General features: G+C 48.3%; 1 protein-coding gene across 1 annotated transcript in view; it reads right to left on the reverse strand.

Moving 5' to 3' along the window:
• acsf2 (acyl-CoA synthetase family member 2) overlaps positions 1-11,277 on the reverse strand; it is a 193,431-nt gene extending 182,154 nt beyond the window's left edge. The window contains exon 1 of the mRNA XM_038777264.1: positions 10,878-11,277. Within this exon, the coding sequence (XP_038633192.1) occupies positions 10,878-10,981 (104 nt within the window). The 5' untranslated portion in view covers positions 10,982-11,277. The remainder of the gene's footprint in view (positions 1-10,877) is intronic.
• Between the last annotated feature and the right edge of the window lie 1,773 nt (positions 11,278-13,050).

Below are 13,050 nucleotides of genomic sequence, written 5' to 3' on the forward strand. Positions count from 1 at the left end.
GGTCGTTCCTTGATGGCTGGGGCGGTTCTTAGGACTCATTGTCCTGGTTTCGTTGGCTCCATCGTGTCTGCTTCGCTTTTGAAAGTATCGATTGATACTTGAGTGTATCTATTGTGCCCGGGACTGTCCCGGTATCACCTCATTTTTTAAAATTTTTTTTTTGAGTTTCATATTTATATATGACAAATTACAAGTCATTAGAGAGAGAGAAAAAAAAAGGAAAACACAAAAATTTAACATGAATATTTACAGGTAAGCATCCTCACAACAACAATTGTGGCCGCCCCCTCTAGCCAGCATACATACCCTACATTCCCCAACATGGCCGAGGCACATGTCTATAGGCATCCATTTATAGTTTGGTCCTGGGCCTTGGCCTGCCATCAAACCCCCACACCGAGCCCATAGCCCCCCCCCCCCCTCCCCCCGGCCACCTTCCCCCGATTCCCGTCCATTTTCCCCTGGTTCTTGGCCACCCGACTATTCTTCCTCATGTACGTTGGCCACAAACAGGTCCCGGAACAGTTGCATGAATGGCTCCCACATTCTGTGGAAGCCGTCGTCCGACCCTCGGATGGCGAATTTGATTTTCTCCATTTGGAGAGATTCCGAGAGGTCGGACAGCCAGTCTGCAGCTCTGGGTGGTGCTGCTGACCGCCAGCCAAACAGGATTCTACGGCGGGCAATCAGGGAGGCAAAGGCAAGGGCGTCCGCCCTCCTCCCCAGGAATAGATCTGGCTGGTCTGAAACCCCGAAGACCGCCACTATCGGGCATGGCTCCACCCTCACCCCCACCACTCTGGACATAGCCTCGAAGAAGGCTGTCCAGTACTCCACAAGTCTGGGGCAAGACCAGAACATGTGGGCGTGGTTGGCCGGGCCTCTTTGGCACCGCTCACATTTGTCCTCCACCTCCGGGAAGAACCTACTCATACGGTTTCTCGTTAAGTGGGCTCTATGTACCACTTTTAGTTGCGTCAGGCTGAGCCTTGCGCACATGGAGGTGGAGTTGACCCTATGCAGTGCTTCGCTCCAGAGTCCCCACCCTATCTCCATCCCCAGGTCGTCCTCCCATTTCCTTCTTGTTGCGTCCAGTACGGTGTCGTCCCTATCTACCAGTCGGTCATACATGTCACTACAGTTCCCTTTCTCTAGGATACTTGCGTCCAGTAGGTCTTCCAGTAGTGTCTGTCGTGGCGGTTGTGGGTACGTCCTTGTCTCCTTTCGTAGGAAGTTTTTGAGCTGCAGGTACCGTAGCTCGTTCCCCCCAGCTAGCTGAAATTTCTCTGTCAGTTCGTCCAGTGTTGCGATCCTGTCGTCCGTGTATAGGTCCCTGACTGTCAGTGTCCCCCCATCCTGCCTCCACCTTTTGAAGGTGGCGTCGGTCAGTGCTGGTTTGAACCTATGGTTGTTGCAGATGGGAGCCTTGTCCGACATTTTGTACAGGCCAAATTGCTGCCGCAGTTGGTTCCAGGATTGGAGGGTGGCTGTCACCACTGGGCTGGTGGAGTGTTTTTTGGGTGGGGATGGGAGTGCTGCCGTGGCGAGGGCCCGGAGGGAGGTTCCCATGCAGGAGGCCTCCTCCGCACGCACCCACTCGGCTTCTGGCTCCTGGATCCATCCCCTTACTCGCTCGGCTGTTGCCGCCCAGTGGTAGAATTGTAGATTCGGGAGGGCTAGCCCCCCCCTGGATTTTGTTTTTTGTATGACCTCCTTTGGGATCCTAGCATTTTTACCCCCCCATACGAACGCCATGATATGTTTGTCCAGCGCTTTGAAAAAGGCCTTGGGGATGTAGATCGGAATGGATCTAAACAGGAAAAGGAACCTGGGCAGTACGTTCATTTTGATCGTCTGGACTCTCCCCGCGAGGGAGAGCGGGAATGTGTTCCATCTTTGCAGGTCCTTTTTAACTTCCTCCGTCAGGCTGGTGATGTTCCATTTGTGGATCCCTTTCCAGTCATGGGCTATTTGGATCCCCAGGTAGCGGAATTTATTTCGGGCTTGTTTGAACGGCAGCCCCTTTAGTGCTGCCCCCCCCCCCCCCCCCCCCCTTGCGGGTGTACTGGGAAGATCTCACTTTTGCTCATGTTGAGTTTGTAGCCCGAGAAGGCTCCAAACTCTTTCAGGAGCGCTATGATTCCGTCCATGCTGCTTTGTGGGTCCGAGATATAGAGGAGCAGATCATCCGCATAGAGTTGTAGAAGTGGATTTCATTTGGAACTTCGCTGATAGGGTTAATATAACAGTTCTGAAAAGCTCTGTGAAAGAGATGTCAACAGGTCAAGGGAGGAAATAAAGGGAGTGTGTTCTGACCGTATCTGTAAAAGCAAAGATGTCAGAAGGTTATGGGATGGAATATAGGGAGTGTGGCATTGGTACTAATTAATGTTCTGACCATATCTGTAAAAGCAGAGAGGTCAAAAAGGCAAAGAATGGAATGAATGGGGACCGTTACTTTATTGCAGAGATAACATAATTAAGCTCGTTTGACCAGTTGGAACAAATAAACATTGAAATGTAAGGGGGACTGTCTTTAGAGTGAGTTGAGCCATATGGCCATGGGATACAAAAACCTTTGTATTAATATTGATAGTGACTTGTGCTAATGATTATGTCAAAAATAACCTCCCGACCTCGAAGAATAATTCCATATATGTACATGTTCTGGATCCTTGCCAAATCATAGGTGTATCTAGGAATTTAAAGGGACCACCTCTAAGCTGTGATTGTATAAAGAGACAGTCCATATTTTGGACTTTGGCACTTCTCGAAGGTGGTTACCCGACTGCTTAGAGATTTGTCCCGGCCGTAAATAAACGAATATTCGTTACTGACGTGTTCGAGTGTTTTACTTCTGGACTGACAATCAGATACGTGAAAGCGCAATTCACATTTGGTGGCCCGTACGGGGATCTCCAGAGGGGTCTGCGCAACTAACCGGCGTAATTGACTGAGCTCGTTCAAAGTAGAGGACGAATTTGGCCCCCAACGTGAGTAAAAATTTGTTTTCCACCTTGGTATTCGCCTACTACCAGTTTGATCGTTGCTCAGCCTTGCCGTTGGTTTGTCGAGAAGCCTCTGCGAGATCCAGGTCAGTCCAGCGAACCCGTTTTAAAGAGGGTAAGTGAGTGAACCCTGTGGTTATCGTCTCTAGGGGCAGCCTGGGACTGCCGCCGTGATTCCAGGCAGCGTTCGCTGGAGTTACGGGCGGGGTTGCCAGGACTGCTGGGGGCAGCCTGAGGAGCCGCCGTGATTCCAGGCAGCGTTCGCTGGAGTTACGGGCGGGGTTCTCAGGATTGCTAGGGGACGGTTAACGGGCTGTGGGCAGCCTGGGACTGCCGCCGTGATTCCAGGCAGCGTTCGCTGGAGTTACGGGCGGGGTTGCCAGGACTGCTAGAGGCAGCCTGAGGAGCCGCCGTGATTCCAGGCAGCGTTCGCTGGAGTTACGGGCGGGGTTCTCAGGACTGCTAGGGAACGGTTGGCGGGCTGTGGGCTCCGGACGGGACTGCCGCCATGATTCCAGGCAGCGTTCTCTGGAAGTTACGGGCGGGGTTCTCGGAGCCTATCCCCCGGTGTAACCCATACCTTCACTGAAGAATTTTACCTACTTACCCCTTAATAGCATTGGTGTCCTGGGTCCTGTGTTATTAAGGAAGTGAAGTAAGCTAATAACCACTTAAAATCTGGTCTTCTTGAGTTGTATTAGCTGTTTAAACTCGGCTGCTTTCCTTGTCTTTCTCCAGCAGGCTGCGTCTCTCTCTCTCTCTCTCTCTCTCTCTCTCTCTCCTGTTGCTGTTGCAGAGTGCTGCTGCTTATTCTCCCTGGGTTTATATTCTCTTTCGAAGAGTTATTAAGTTTTAACGACTGTATTGTATATGGGCTTGTTTCACTTTGATAGTTTAAAAGTATCTTTGATGTAAACATCTTACTACAACTAATTATTCATTTCGGGCATATCGTCTCCTCACAGATTTGATTTAAAAAATGCTTTTGTTTCAATAGTTAACTTTTATTTCTGTGATTTCAAATCGTTTAATTTTCCAATTGTCCCCAGTTCATAACTTTGCCTTTGATTTTGACTTAAATGATGTTTCTCGTAGCCAGGTCATCTCCAATTTTCTTTTAATTAACTTGATGTTTGTAGAATTTTACCCCTTAAATTGACACTAAATTCGACTGAGCATCTTCCATTCTTTCCAGCTGTTTACTAAGAGAGTTTATTTCAGTTAAGGTGTGAAACTTTGCTCTTAGCTGTATGCTAAAATTTAACTTGGTTGTGACTTGAAAGACTTGCCTGTTTTAAACATTCCTCACGTAATGCAATTGAAACTCTCATCCATGCTTTTCAGATGCTTTCTGAGATAGTTACATTCCATGAAGGTGTGAGCCATTGTTTCTGCTGAAGCCTGCTTGTGAGCAGGAATCTGCATTTTATAACCCTGCTCTTTGCAGCTGCTATTAACCTTTTGTGGGCTCTTAAACCAGATATTGCCAGACTTTCATGTTTCAAATGACACATTTTTCTGTATTATCAAGAACCCACCGCAAAGAAATTAATTGCCTTGTGGAGGGAATACTGTCAGTTAATGAAAGATGCATCTATACTGGCTAGCTGGCAGGAAAATGCCTCAAAATTGGGTATTGGCCTCACTGAAGGGGGAATTGTTAAAACAGTAGAGGTCTTAAAAAGGGAATGTAAAGAATATAAGAAACGTAAGAATGCTACTCCTCCCCCCGGCGCCGGTCAGCAATGCGAAGCAAGGTTGGGGGGAGGGGGACGATGGGGATGAGGAACATCTGTTCAATTGCAGGGGACGTCAGAAGCCCCCACAGCCTCCACAGCCCCCACAGCCACCTCCGCCACCGCCCCTGGAATGTGATCAGTATTATGAGTAACTCAGTATGTTCAGAACTACATTGGTCTCAGAATAAACAGATAAAGAATTTGTGCTGGGCAGTTTCGAAACTGCTGCGTTGAAATTGACACTGCATGGCTCCGCAGGGTCCTAGTGCCCGCTGATCACAAACAGTCACTAGCAGAACCGCCTCAAGGAGGCACTCCTCCAGGCCCCTGCCCTTGGTCGACCCTTATTTGATCGCCCTTTTCAGCTCTATTGCACAGTCCTTGCCGACCGCGCCACAGCTGTCCTGACCCAACGCCACGGCGACCGCTGTCGCCCGGTTGCATACTACTCCTCTAAACTCGATCCGGTGGCCCTTGGCTATCCTATCTGTACCCAAATTCTTGCAGCTATCTACAACAGCCTGCAATCGGCTGCTAATATTACCCTCCAACAAGATATTACTGTCTATAGTTCCCATTCTGTTACGGCCCTTTTGGGACAGCTACAGACTCAGCATTTCACGATGGCTCGTCAGAATAGATATGAGATTGCTCTCCTTAATAACCCGAAAGTCCAGTTTGCCCACTGCACCACTATCAACCCTGCTGACTTTTTGACGCATCCTCCCACAGACATGCTCGACCCAACTCATGACTGTCTGCAACTGTTGCAGGAAGTCTCCTCGGTTCGAGACGACCTCTCCGATATACCCATCCCGAGTGCAGATTGTTCCTTTTTCACCGATGGAAGTTCTTCCGTCGGCGAAAGGGGGGATAGACAATCTGGCTATGCAATCATCGATCAAGACGGTGACGTAGTAGAAGCAGCAGCATTTGAAGTTCCCTTTTCTGCCCAACAGGCAGAATTGTTTGCGTTAATACGAGCATGCATGTTGGCACAGGGGAGGAAGGTTAATATTTATACAGATTCCCGATACGCCTTCGGGGTAGTACATGATTTCGGGCAATTATGGAAAAAACAGAGGATTTCTAACCTCCGCTGGTACACCCATCTCACACCAGCAGTTAGTAACCCAGTTATTGCAGGCCCTTATGCTCCCAGACAAGATAGCGGTGATAAAATGCGCAGCGCATACAAAAGGCACAGGACTGGTGGAAACGGGCAACAGGAGAGCGGACGAGAAGGCAAAAGAAATTTCTAAATCTGGCAAACTAATGGTGCCTAGAATGATGAGGCAGACTAAAACCCCCTCGGGAAAGTCCCCCTCTGAAAAACCTATGCCAACCATTGCTGACATAATCCAAATGCAGGAGGACGCTCCTGCAACTGCTGTAAATATGTGGAAAAACTTAGGATGTATATATGATATCGAAAATAAGCTGTGGGTCACCCCGGTAGGACAAACATGTATGACCGATGCATTAGCAGCCTGGGTGACCGAATGTGTACACTTTGCAACTCACTGTGGAGCTCGTGCCACAGGGGACATATTGTTAAAAAGCTGGTGGCACCCACGACTGCAAGAAATGGCCCAACAAATTAGCAGTCGGTGCCTAATCTGTCAACAGCACAACCCCGGTAAGGCCGTCCCCTGTGATCCTGGCACAACCCCCTTACCTGAGGGTCCATTTGAGACCCTGCAAATGGATTACATTGAGTTGGAAAGATGTCAATGCTATAAATATGTGTTAGTCATTGTGGACACTTTTAGCAAATGGATCGAGGCCTACCCGACTACGGATAACAAGGCCTCGACAGTAGTTAAGGTGTTAATGCGAGAAATTGTTCCGCGATTTGGAATTCCAGCCCGGCTGAGCTCTGACAATGGTCCCCACTTCATAGGTCAAATCAATAAGGAATTCTGTGCTCTGCTTGGAATAAAGCAACAGTTTCATTGTGCCTACAGACAACAAGCTGCTGGAGTGGTGGAAAGGGCAAATCAGACTCTAAAGACTAAACTCGCTAAACTACAAGCAGACACTGGGGCCACTTGGCTCAAACTCCTGCCTTTAGCACTCTTCCAGCTACGTGCCACCCCCGCAGGAAAAACTCGCCTAAGCCCAGCGGAAATACTATATGGCAGACCCTTTCGAACGCCTTGGGACAGCAGTGTTCCACGGAATGTTCAATTCCATTACATGACTACCGAGATGGCTAATTATATATTAACACTAACTAGAATTTTGAAAGGATTACACTCCCGAGTTCGTGCCACCCAGGAAGAAGTCCCATCCATTACTCATGACGTCTCCATCAACCCTGGGGATTATGTCCTAATTCGAAATTGGACACGTAAAGGTTTGGAACCTCGATGGGAGGGTCCCCTACAGGTTCTACTCACTACCCCCACTGCAGTAAAAGTGGAGGGCCGGAACGCATGGGTACATATGCACCATTGTAAGTTAATTAAGTATCCATGATGTTCTAAACTTTTCCTTTAAGTCCTAGGAACACGAGTACCAGGATGAAGTCCCTCTTCACCGTCACAATACTCGCCACCCTGCTCTCTTTCGCTGCATCCGGAAGAAGGAGATGCCCGTATGGAAGCCGACGTCCACCCCTGTGCCGAGAAGGAACCCCACGATGTGGAACAACGACAGATCTCCGATGGATCACCACGGCTATCAAAACCTGCCCAACCACCGTTCATCCCAACGACCAGAAGCCCCGATTCCAGACTACGTACATGGTTCTGATCTACGATCGCCGCACATGCCGGTGGAACCACCGGTGCATTGATAAGGACAGGGTACAAATTTTACCATCAAGGACTACTCACCCCTACTCGCCTTCCAGAAGGAAGCGGGCAACGCACCATGCAACGGCAAATTCTTTTCTGTTTATGTCCTATGTCTATGCTAAGAAAGTGGGTGTCTCCTCTTGCTGGGTATGTACACAGGTCCCGACCCATGCCCATGGAGGCGTTCCCTTGATATCTGTTTCCTTTCTCGATCGAACAGACGGCTGCATGGGTTATATTCCAGACAGTTCAGAGAATATCACGCGTCTGGTAACCCATATCAGAGATGGAGTACAGCGCTTGCGACTCACCGGTCAGGCTGACTGGTGGAGCTGGAAGTGGTCCAATTCTTGGGCCACTTACCTATTCCATGGGCTCATTATCTTCGTTACCATCTGTTTGTTGCTCTGTATCATAGCTACTGGTGTGAAATGCCTATGCAACCGTTTGGGTGCCACTGCATTACCACAGATGCTTCAGAGATCCGCCCTAGACGAAAAAGAAAAACTGGTTCCACCTACCCCTGACCTATATGAGGAAGTGGCATCCTGCCGGAGCCTAGTAGAGGAGGAGTACCTCCGCCTCGCTCTCATTTCCATCTAAAGTATCCTGAGTGTTATGTGATCAAGGAATGATCAAAGGGGGGAATGTAGAAGTGGATTTCATTTGGAACTTCGCTGATAGGGTTAATATAACAGTTCTGAAAAGCTCTGTGAAAGAGATGTCAACAGGTCAAGGGAGGAAATAAAGGGAGTGTGTTCTGACCGTATCTGTAAAAGCAAAGATGTCAGAAGGTTATGGGATGGAATATAGGGAGTGTGGCATTGGTACTAATTAATGTTCTGACCGTATCTGTAAAAGCAGAGAGGTCAAAAAGGCAAAGAATGGAATGAATGGGGACCGTTACTTTATTGCAGAGATAACATAATTAAGCTCGTTTGACCAGTTGGAACAAATAAACATTGAAATGTAAGGGGGACTGTCTTTAGAGTGAGTTGAGCCATATGGCCATGGGATACAAAAACCTTTGTATTAATATTGATAGTGACTTGTGCTAATGATTATGTCAAAAATAACCTCCCGACCTCGAAGAATAATTCCATATATGTACATGTTCTGGATCCTTGCCAAATCATAGGTGTATCTAGGAATTTAAAGGGACCACCTCTAAGCTGTGATTGTATAAAGAGACAGTCCATATTTTGGACTTTGGCACTTCTCGAAGGTGGTTACCCGACTGCTTAGAGATTTGTCCCGGCCGTAAATAAACGAATATTCGTTACTGACGTGTTCGAGTGTTTTACTTCTGGACTGACAATCAGATACGTGAAAGCGCAATTCACAGAGTGAGACTCTGTGCTCTCTACCTCCCCTTCGGATCCCCCTCCAATTTTTTGCTGCCCTGAGCGCGATTGCTAGCGGTTCGATTGCTAGTGCGAACAGCAGCGGGGGACAGTGGGCATCCTTGTCTGGTGCCCCTGTGCAGCTGGAAGTATTGGGAGTTGGTATTGTTGGTCCGTACACTCGCCATGGGAGCGTTGTATAGGAGCTTTACCCAAGCGGTGAACCCTGTTCCAAGCCCGAACCGCTCCAGTACCTCTATGAGGTATTTCCATTCGACTCTGTCGAAGGCCTTTTCTGCGTCCAGGGAGACGATCACCTCTTGTGTTCTCTCCCCGGAGGGGGTCATTATCACGTTCAGCAGGCGCCTGATGTTCGCGGTAAGCTGTCTACCTTTGACGAAGCCCGTCTGGTCCTCTGTGACCACCTCAGGTACACAGTCTTCTAGCCTTTTGGCTAGGATTTTGGCCAGTATTTTGGCGTCTGCGTTCAGCAGAGATATGGGTCTGTATGACCCACATTCCGTTGGGTCTTTGTCTTTCTTAGGTATCAGCGAGATTGAGGCCTGTGCTAACGTGGGTGGCAGTGTGCCCCTAGCTAGCGAGTCTGTGAACATCTCCCGCAGGTGCGGGGCCAGCGCTGTCGCGAATTTTTTGTAGAAGTCCGCCGGGAATCCGTCCGGTCCCGGCGCCTTCCCCGTCTGCATGGAGCTAATGCTGTCCATGATCTCTCCCAGTGCTAGTGGTGCTTCCAGATCCCGTTTCTGCCCTCTCCCACGACTGGTATGTCCAGTCCATCAAGAAACCGGTTCATCCCAGCCTTCCCCGTTGGGGGCTCCGAGGTGTATAGCTCTTGGTAGAAGGCCTTGAAGGTTTCGGTATCACCTCATTAATATGTAAACTGTTTTCCAATTAGCAGCTGTCGGGAAACCGGTTTTTGCAAGAGTCTCAATGCTGAAAGCTTCTGCAAGCTGTTTGCTTTTGACCATGTCCGTTTTTCCCTGCACTCTTTGCAGTCTTACATTTTGTATTCACTGGTGTCTATCTTAGATGGCTACACTGGTGAGAATATGGATTCTAGTTGCAACAATTGTAAAATTTGCAGCACTTGCCCATCGTGTGTACTAAAAATTCTGGCATCCAACAGACTTCATGACAAGTCATATGATAACCTTTATGAACTTTATAAAGTCATCTGCACACTACGTATCAGTTACTCAAGTCCAATGTGAGAGGACATTTTCAAAGCTAAAGATCATAAAGACAAAGTTAAGAAATTCCCTATCTGAGGAGAATTTGGAATCATACATGTTGCTATCCATTGAAAAGGGATTGTTCGATGAATTGGATGCAGAAGCAATTATTGGTAGATTCGCACAATCATCTAGCGAACACAAACGATTGCTCTTAATATAGTGGACTGCATGCAATGCTCTATTGTGCTTTTGAACTATCTGTTAAGGTGTAAATTGTGCAGTAAACTATTTAAAAATATCAACCAATTACTTTTAAAAAATTTAAAAATTAAAAATTCAATTATAACATTCTGTATTTACATTTGGTATCTACTGCCAGTAACATGGACAGTACATGTACACTGTAATTACTAAGGAATACACATTTTTTTCCACAAAAATTTTAATTGTGCCCTTTTTCCCATATGTATTTTTTGAAAATTTTATTTATTCGTTATGAAAATTAAATGATAGCATTGTAGTTGTTGGTGGGCCCCCTTTGTCTCCTGGCAACCAATAGTTTTAGACCCAGTCCCCCACTGCCTTCGGAGTTCAGGAGGGTCTGGTGGCTTGAAATGTTTAGCAAACCCAGTCCTGGTAGTCTGCAGAGCGGAGTGAAATTGACATACATCCCGTGATTTAGAAATGGCCTGTCAGGCAAATGACCCATTTCCTAATCCAATGTTTGGCTATTATTTGGAGAGTTGGGGTGGGTCACTGAAAATGACCCAGACCGTCCCGCGGCTCTCTTTACCTGTCCGACTCCAGCCTTCTCCCGCTCCAACTGCAGCTTTTCCAGAAATCCTGCCGGGAAACCCAGGAGCCAGAGCAGCTTCTCGCAGCAAACTTCCTGAACATCGTTGCAAAGACGGGTGGTCAAAATGAAAACTCAACACAGCGGGGGAGAGAGAAGCGTGCGCGTCCTTGCTAACCAAACTTCGAAGTGGACAGTTGTGTTTTGTCAGCCAGGCGGGGGAGCGCCGTTCTAGTTAAATGAGGGCTTGGCTGCCACGATCTGTATGGGGCGGAGATGTTGCAAGATCAACTCGGTTCAAGCTCCAGAATGAAAGTAACGCTCTTTCGCAATTTTTATACCATACTCGGGCTTTGCTCTTTGCCCGAAAACTAGGTGGAGAAAAGCAAACCAAATCAGCCAGAGTCTCCACTGCGGACAAAATAGCAGAAAGTCCCACTGGAGCAATTTGTGCCGCACACCACAGTCTAATAGCCCGAGAACTCCCTCATCTCGAATCATACAGCACAAAAGGAGGCGTCAGCTATTTGAAAGTGGGGTTTGAAAGTTTGAAAATCACCACCAGTCAGCTCTCCTTCTCAAAGGGGAAAGCAGTCCATGGTCATCTGGGACTGGTGTCTTATTGGTAAACAAGCACGACAATGATAGGAGGCGGAATTCTCCGCTCGCACGCGGAATCGGGAAGGCCGTTGTGAACTCGGCTGAGTTTCACGACGGCCTCGGAGGCCGCTCCTCGCACCCTATTCACACACACACCCCCCCCCCCCCCCCCCACCCAGGGGGCTGGGAGCGGTGTTCCATAAATCTCGGCCGCCGGGCCTTGCTGCATGCATCAAGGCGGCGCGCCGAGAATGAGGCGACGGCGGCACCTAAGTGACGTCAGCCGCGCATGCGCGGTTGCCGTCTTCCCCTCTGCTGCCCCGTAAGACGTGGCGGCTTGATCTTGCGGGATGGCTGAGGGGAAGAGTGCGCTTCTTGGAGACGCCGGCCCGACAATCAGTGGGCACCGATCGCAGGCCAGTCCCCTCCTGAGCACAGCCGTGGTGCTCACTCCCCTCTCCGCCCCCCACAAGCCACAAACAAAACTTTGGCGCCATGTTCACGACGGCAGCGACCAGGTCAGAGATTCCTGTATCAGACCCCTTTAAACTGATTAGTCAGCTCTGGTAAAACTGGTATCCCCACAGAAAGTTTTACTTCTGCTCTACCACATTTTATACACAACAGCTTCTGGGAAGGTTACAACACCCCCCCCTGCCTGTGTCTGCACAGCAGCTGTTCGCTATTCTGTGAGACACTGCGAAAAGTACTGAAATTGCTACTGCGCCTTTATAGGTTTCTACTTGAGTTTCTCTTCCCACGGAAACAGGATCACGTTCAGCAAAAATCCATTTAAAAAGCAAAAAAAGCTTGAGGTACACAGTTTTTATTGAAGTCTTGTTGACGTAATACTTTTCTCAAGAGTTTTTAGTTGTTGGTGCGCTCTTCAATATGGAGCAGTGGAGGCTGGATTATTGAATATATTCAAGGCTGAATTTGATAGATTTTTGATCTACAAGGGAGTCATGTGTTTGGGACAGTCAGGAAAGTGGAATTAAGGCCACAATTGGATTGCTTGAGATCTTATTGAAAGGCTGAGTCGGTTTAATGTGCCGAATGGCCCACACCTTATCCTACATCATAATATTATAATCTTAAAAGCCTTCTCAAATTAATTTCACCAAACCGGATTATCTGGTAATTAACATTTTCCAGGGCATTTCCTAGTGGTTAGCACAACCGCCTCACGGCGCTGAGGTCCCAGGTTCAATCCCGGCTCTGGGTCACTGTCCGTGTGGAGTTTGCACATTCTCCCCGTGTCGGTGTGGGTTTCGCCCCACAACCCCTTAATTGGAAAAGTTTGGAGATTGAGATTTCTCCCAGACAGGAGATTTAGGTGCAGATTTGAATTGGATATTTTTATTTAGGTTGGGAGATAAGTTTATATTTAGATAGGGCTCTGGGTTTCCTTTTGAATGGCGGAATTTATGTTTATTTTGGAGTTTGGAGGGCAGCACGGTTAGCATTGCTGCCTATGGCACTGAGGACCCAGGTTCGAATCCCAGCCCTGGGTCACTGCCATGTGGAGTTTGCACCTTCCTCCCTGTGTCTGCGTGGGTTTCACCCCCACACC

Source organism: Scyliorhinus canicula, chromosome 18 (assembly GCF_902713615.1).
Source record: "Scyliorhinus canicula chromosome 18, sScyCan1.1, whole genome shotgun sequence".
NCBI classification, from domain to species: Eukaryota; Metazoa; Chordata; class Chondrichthyes; order Carcharhiniformes; family Scyliorhinidae; genus Scyliorhinus; species Scyliorhinus canicula.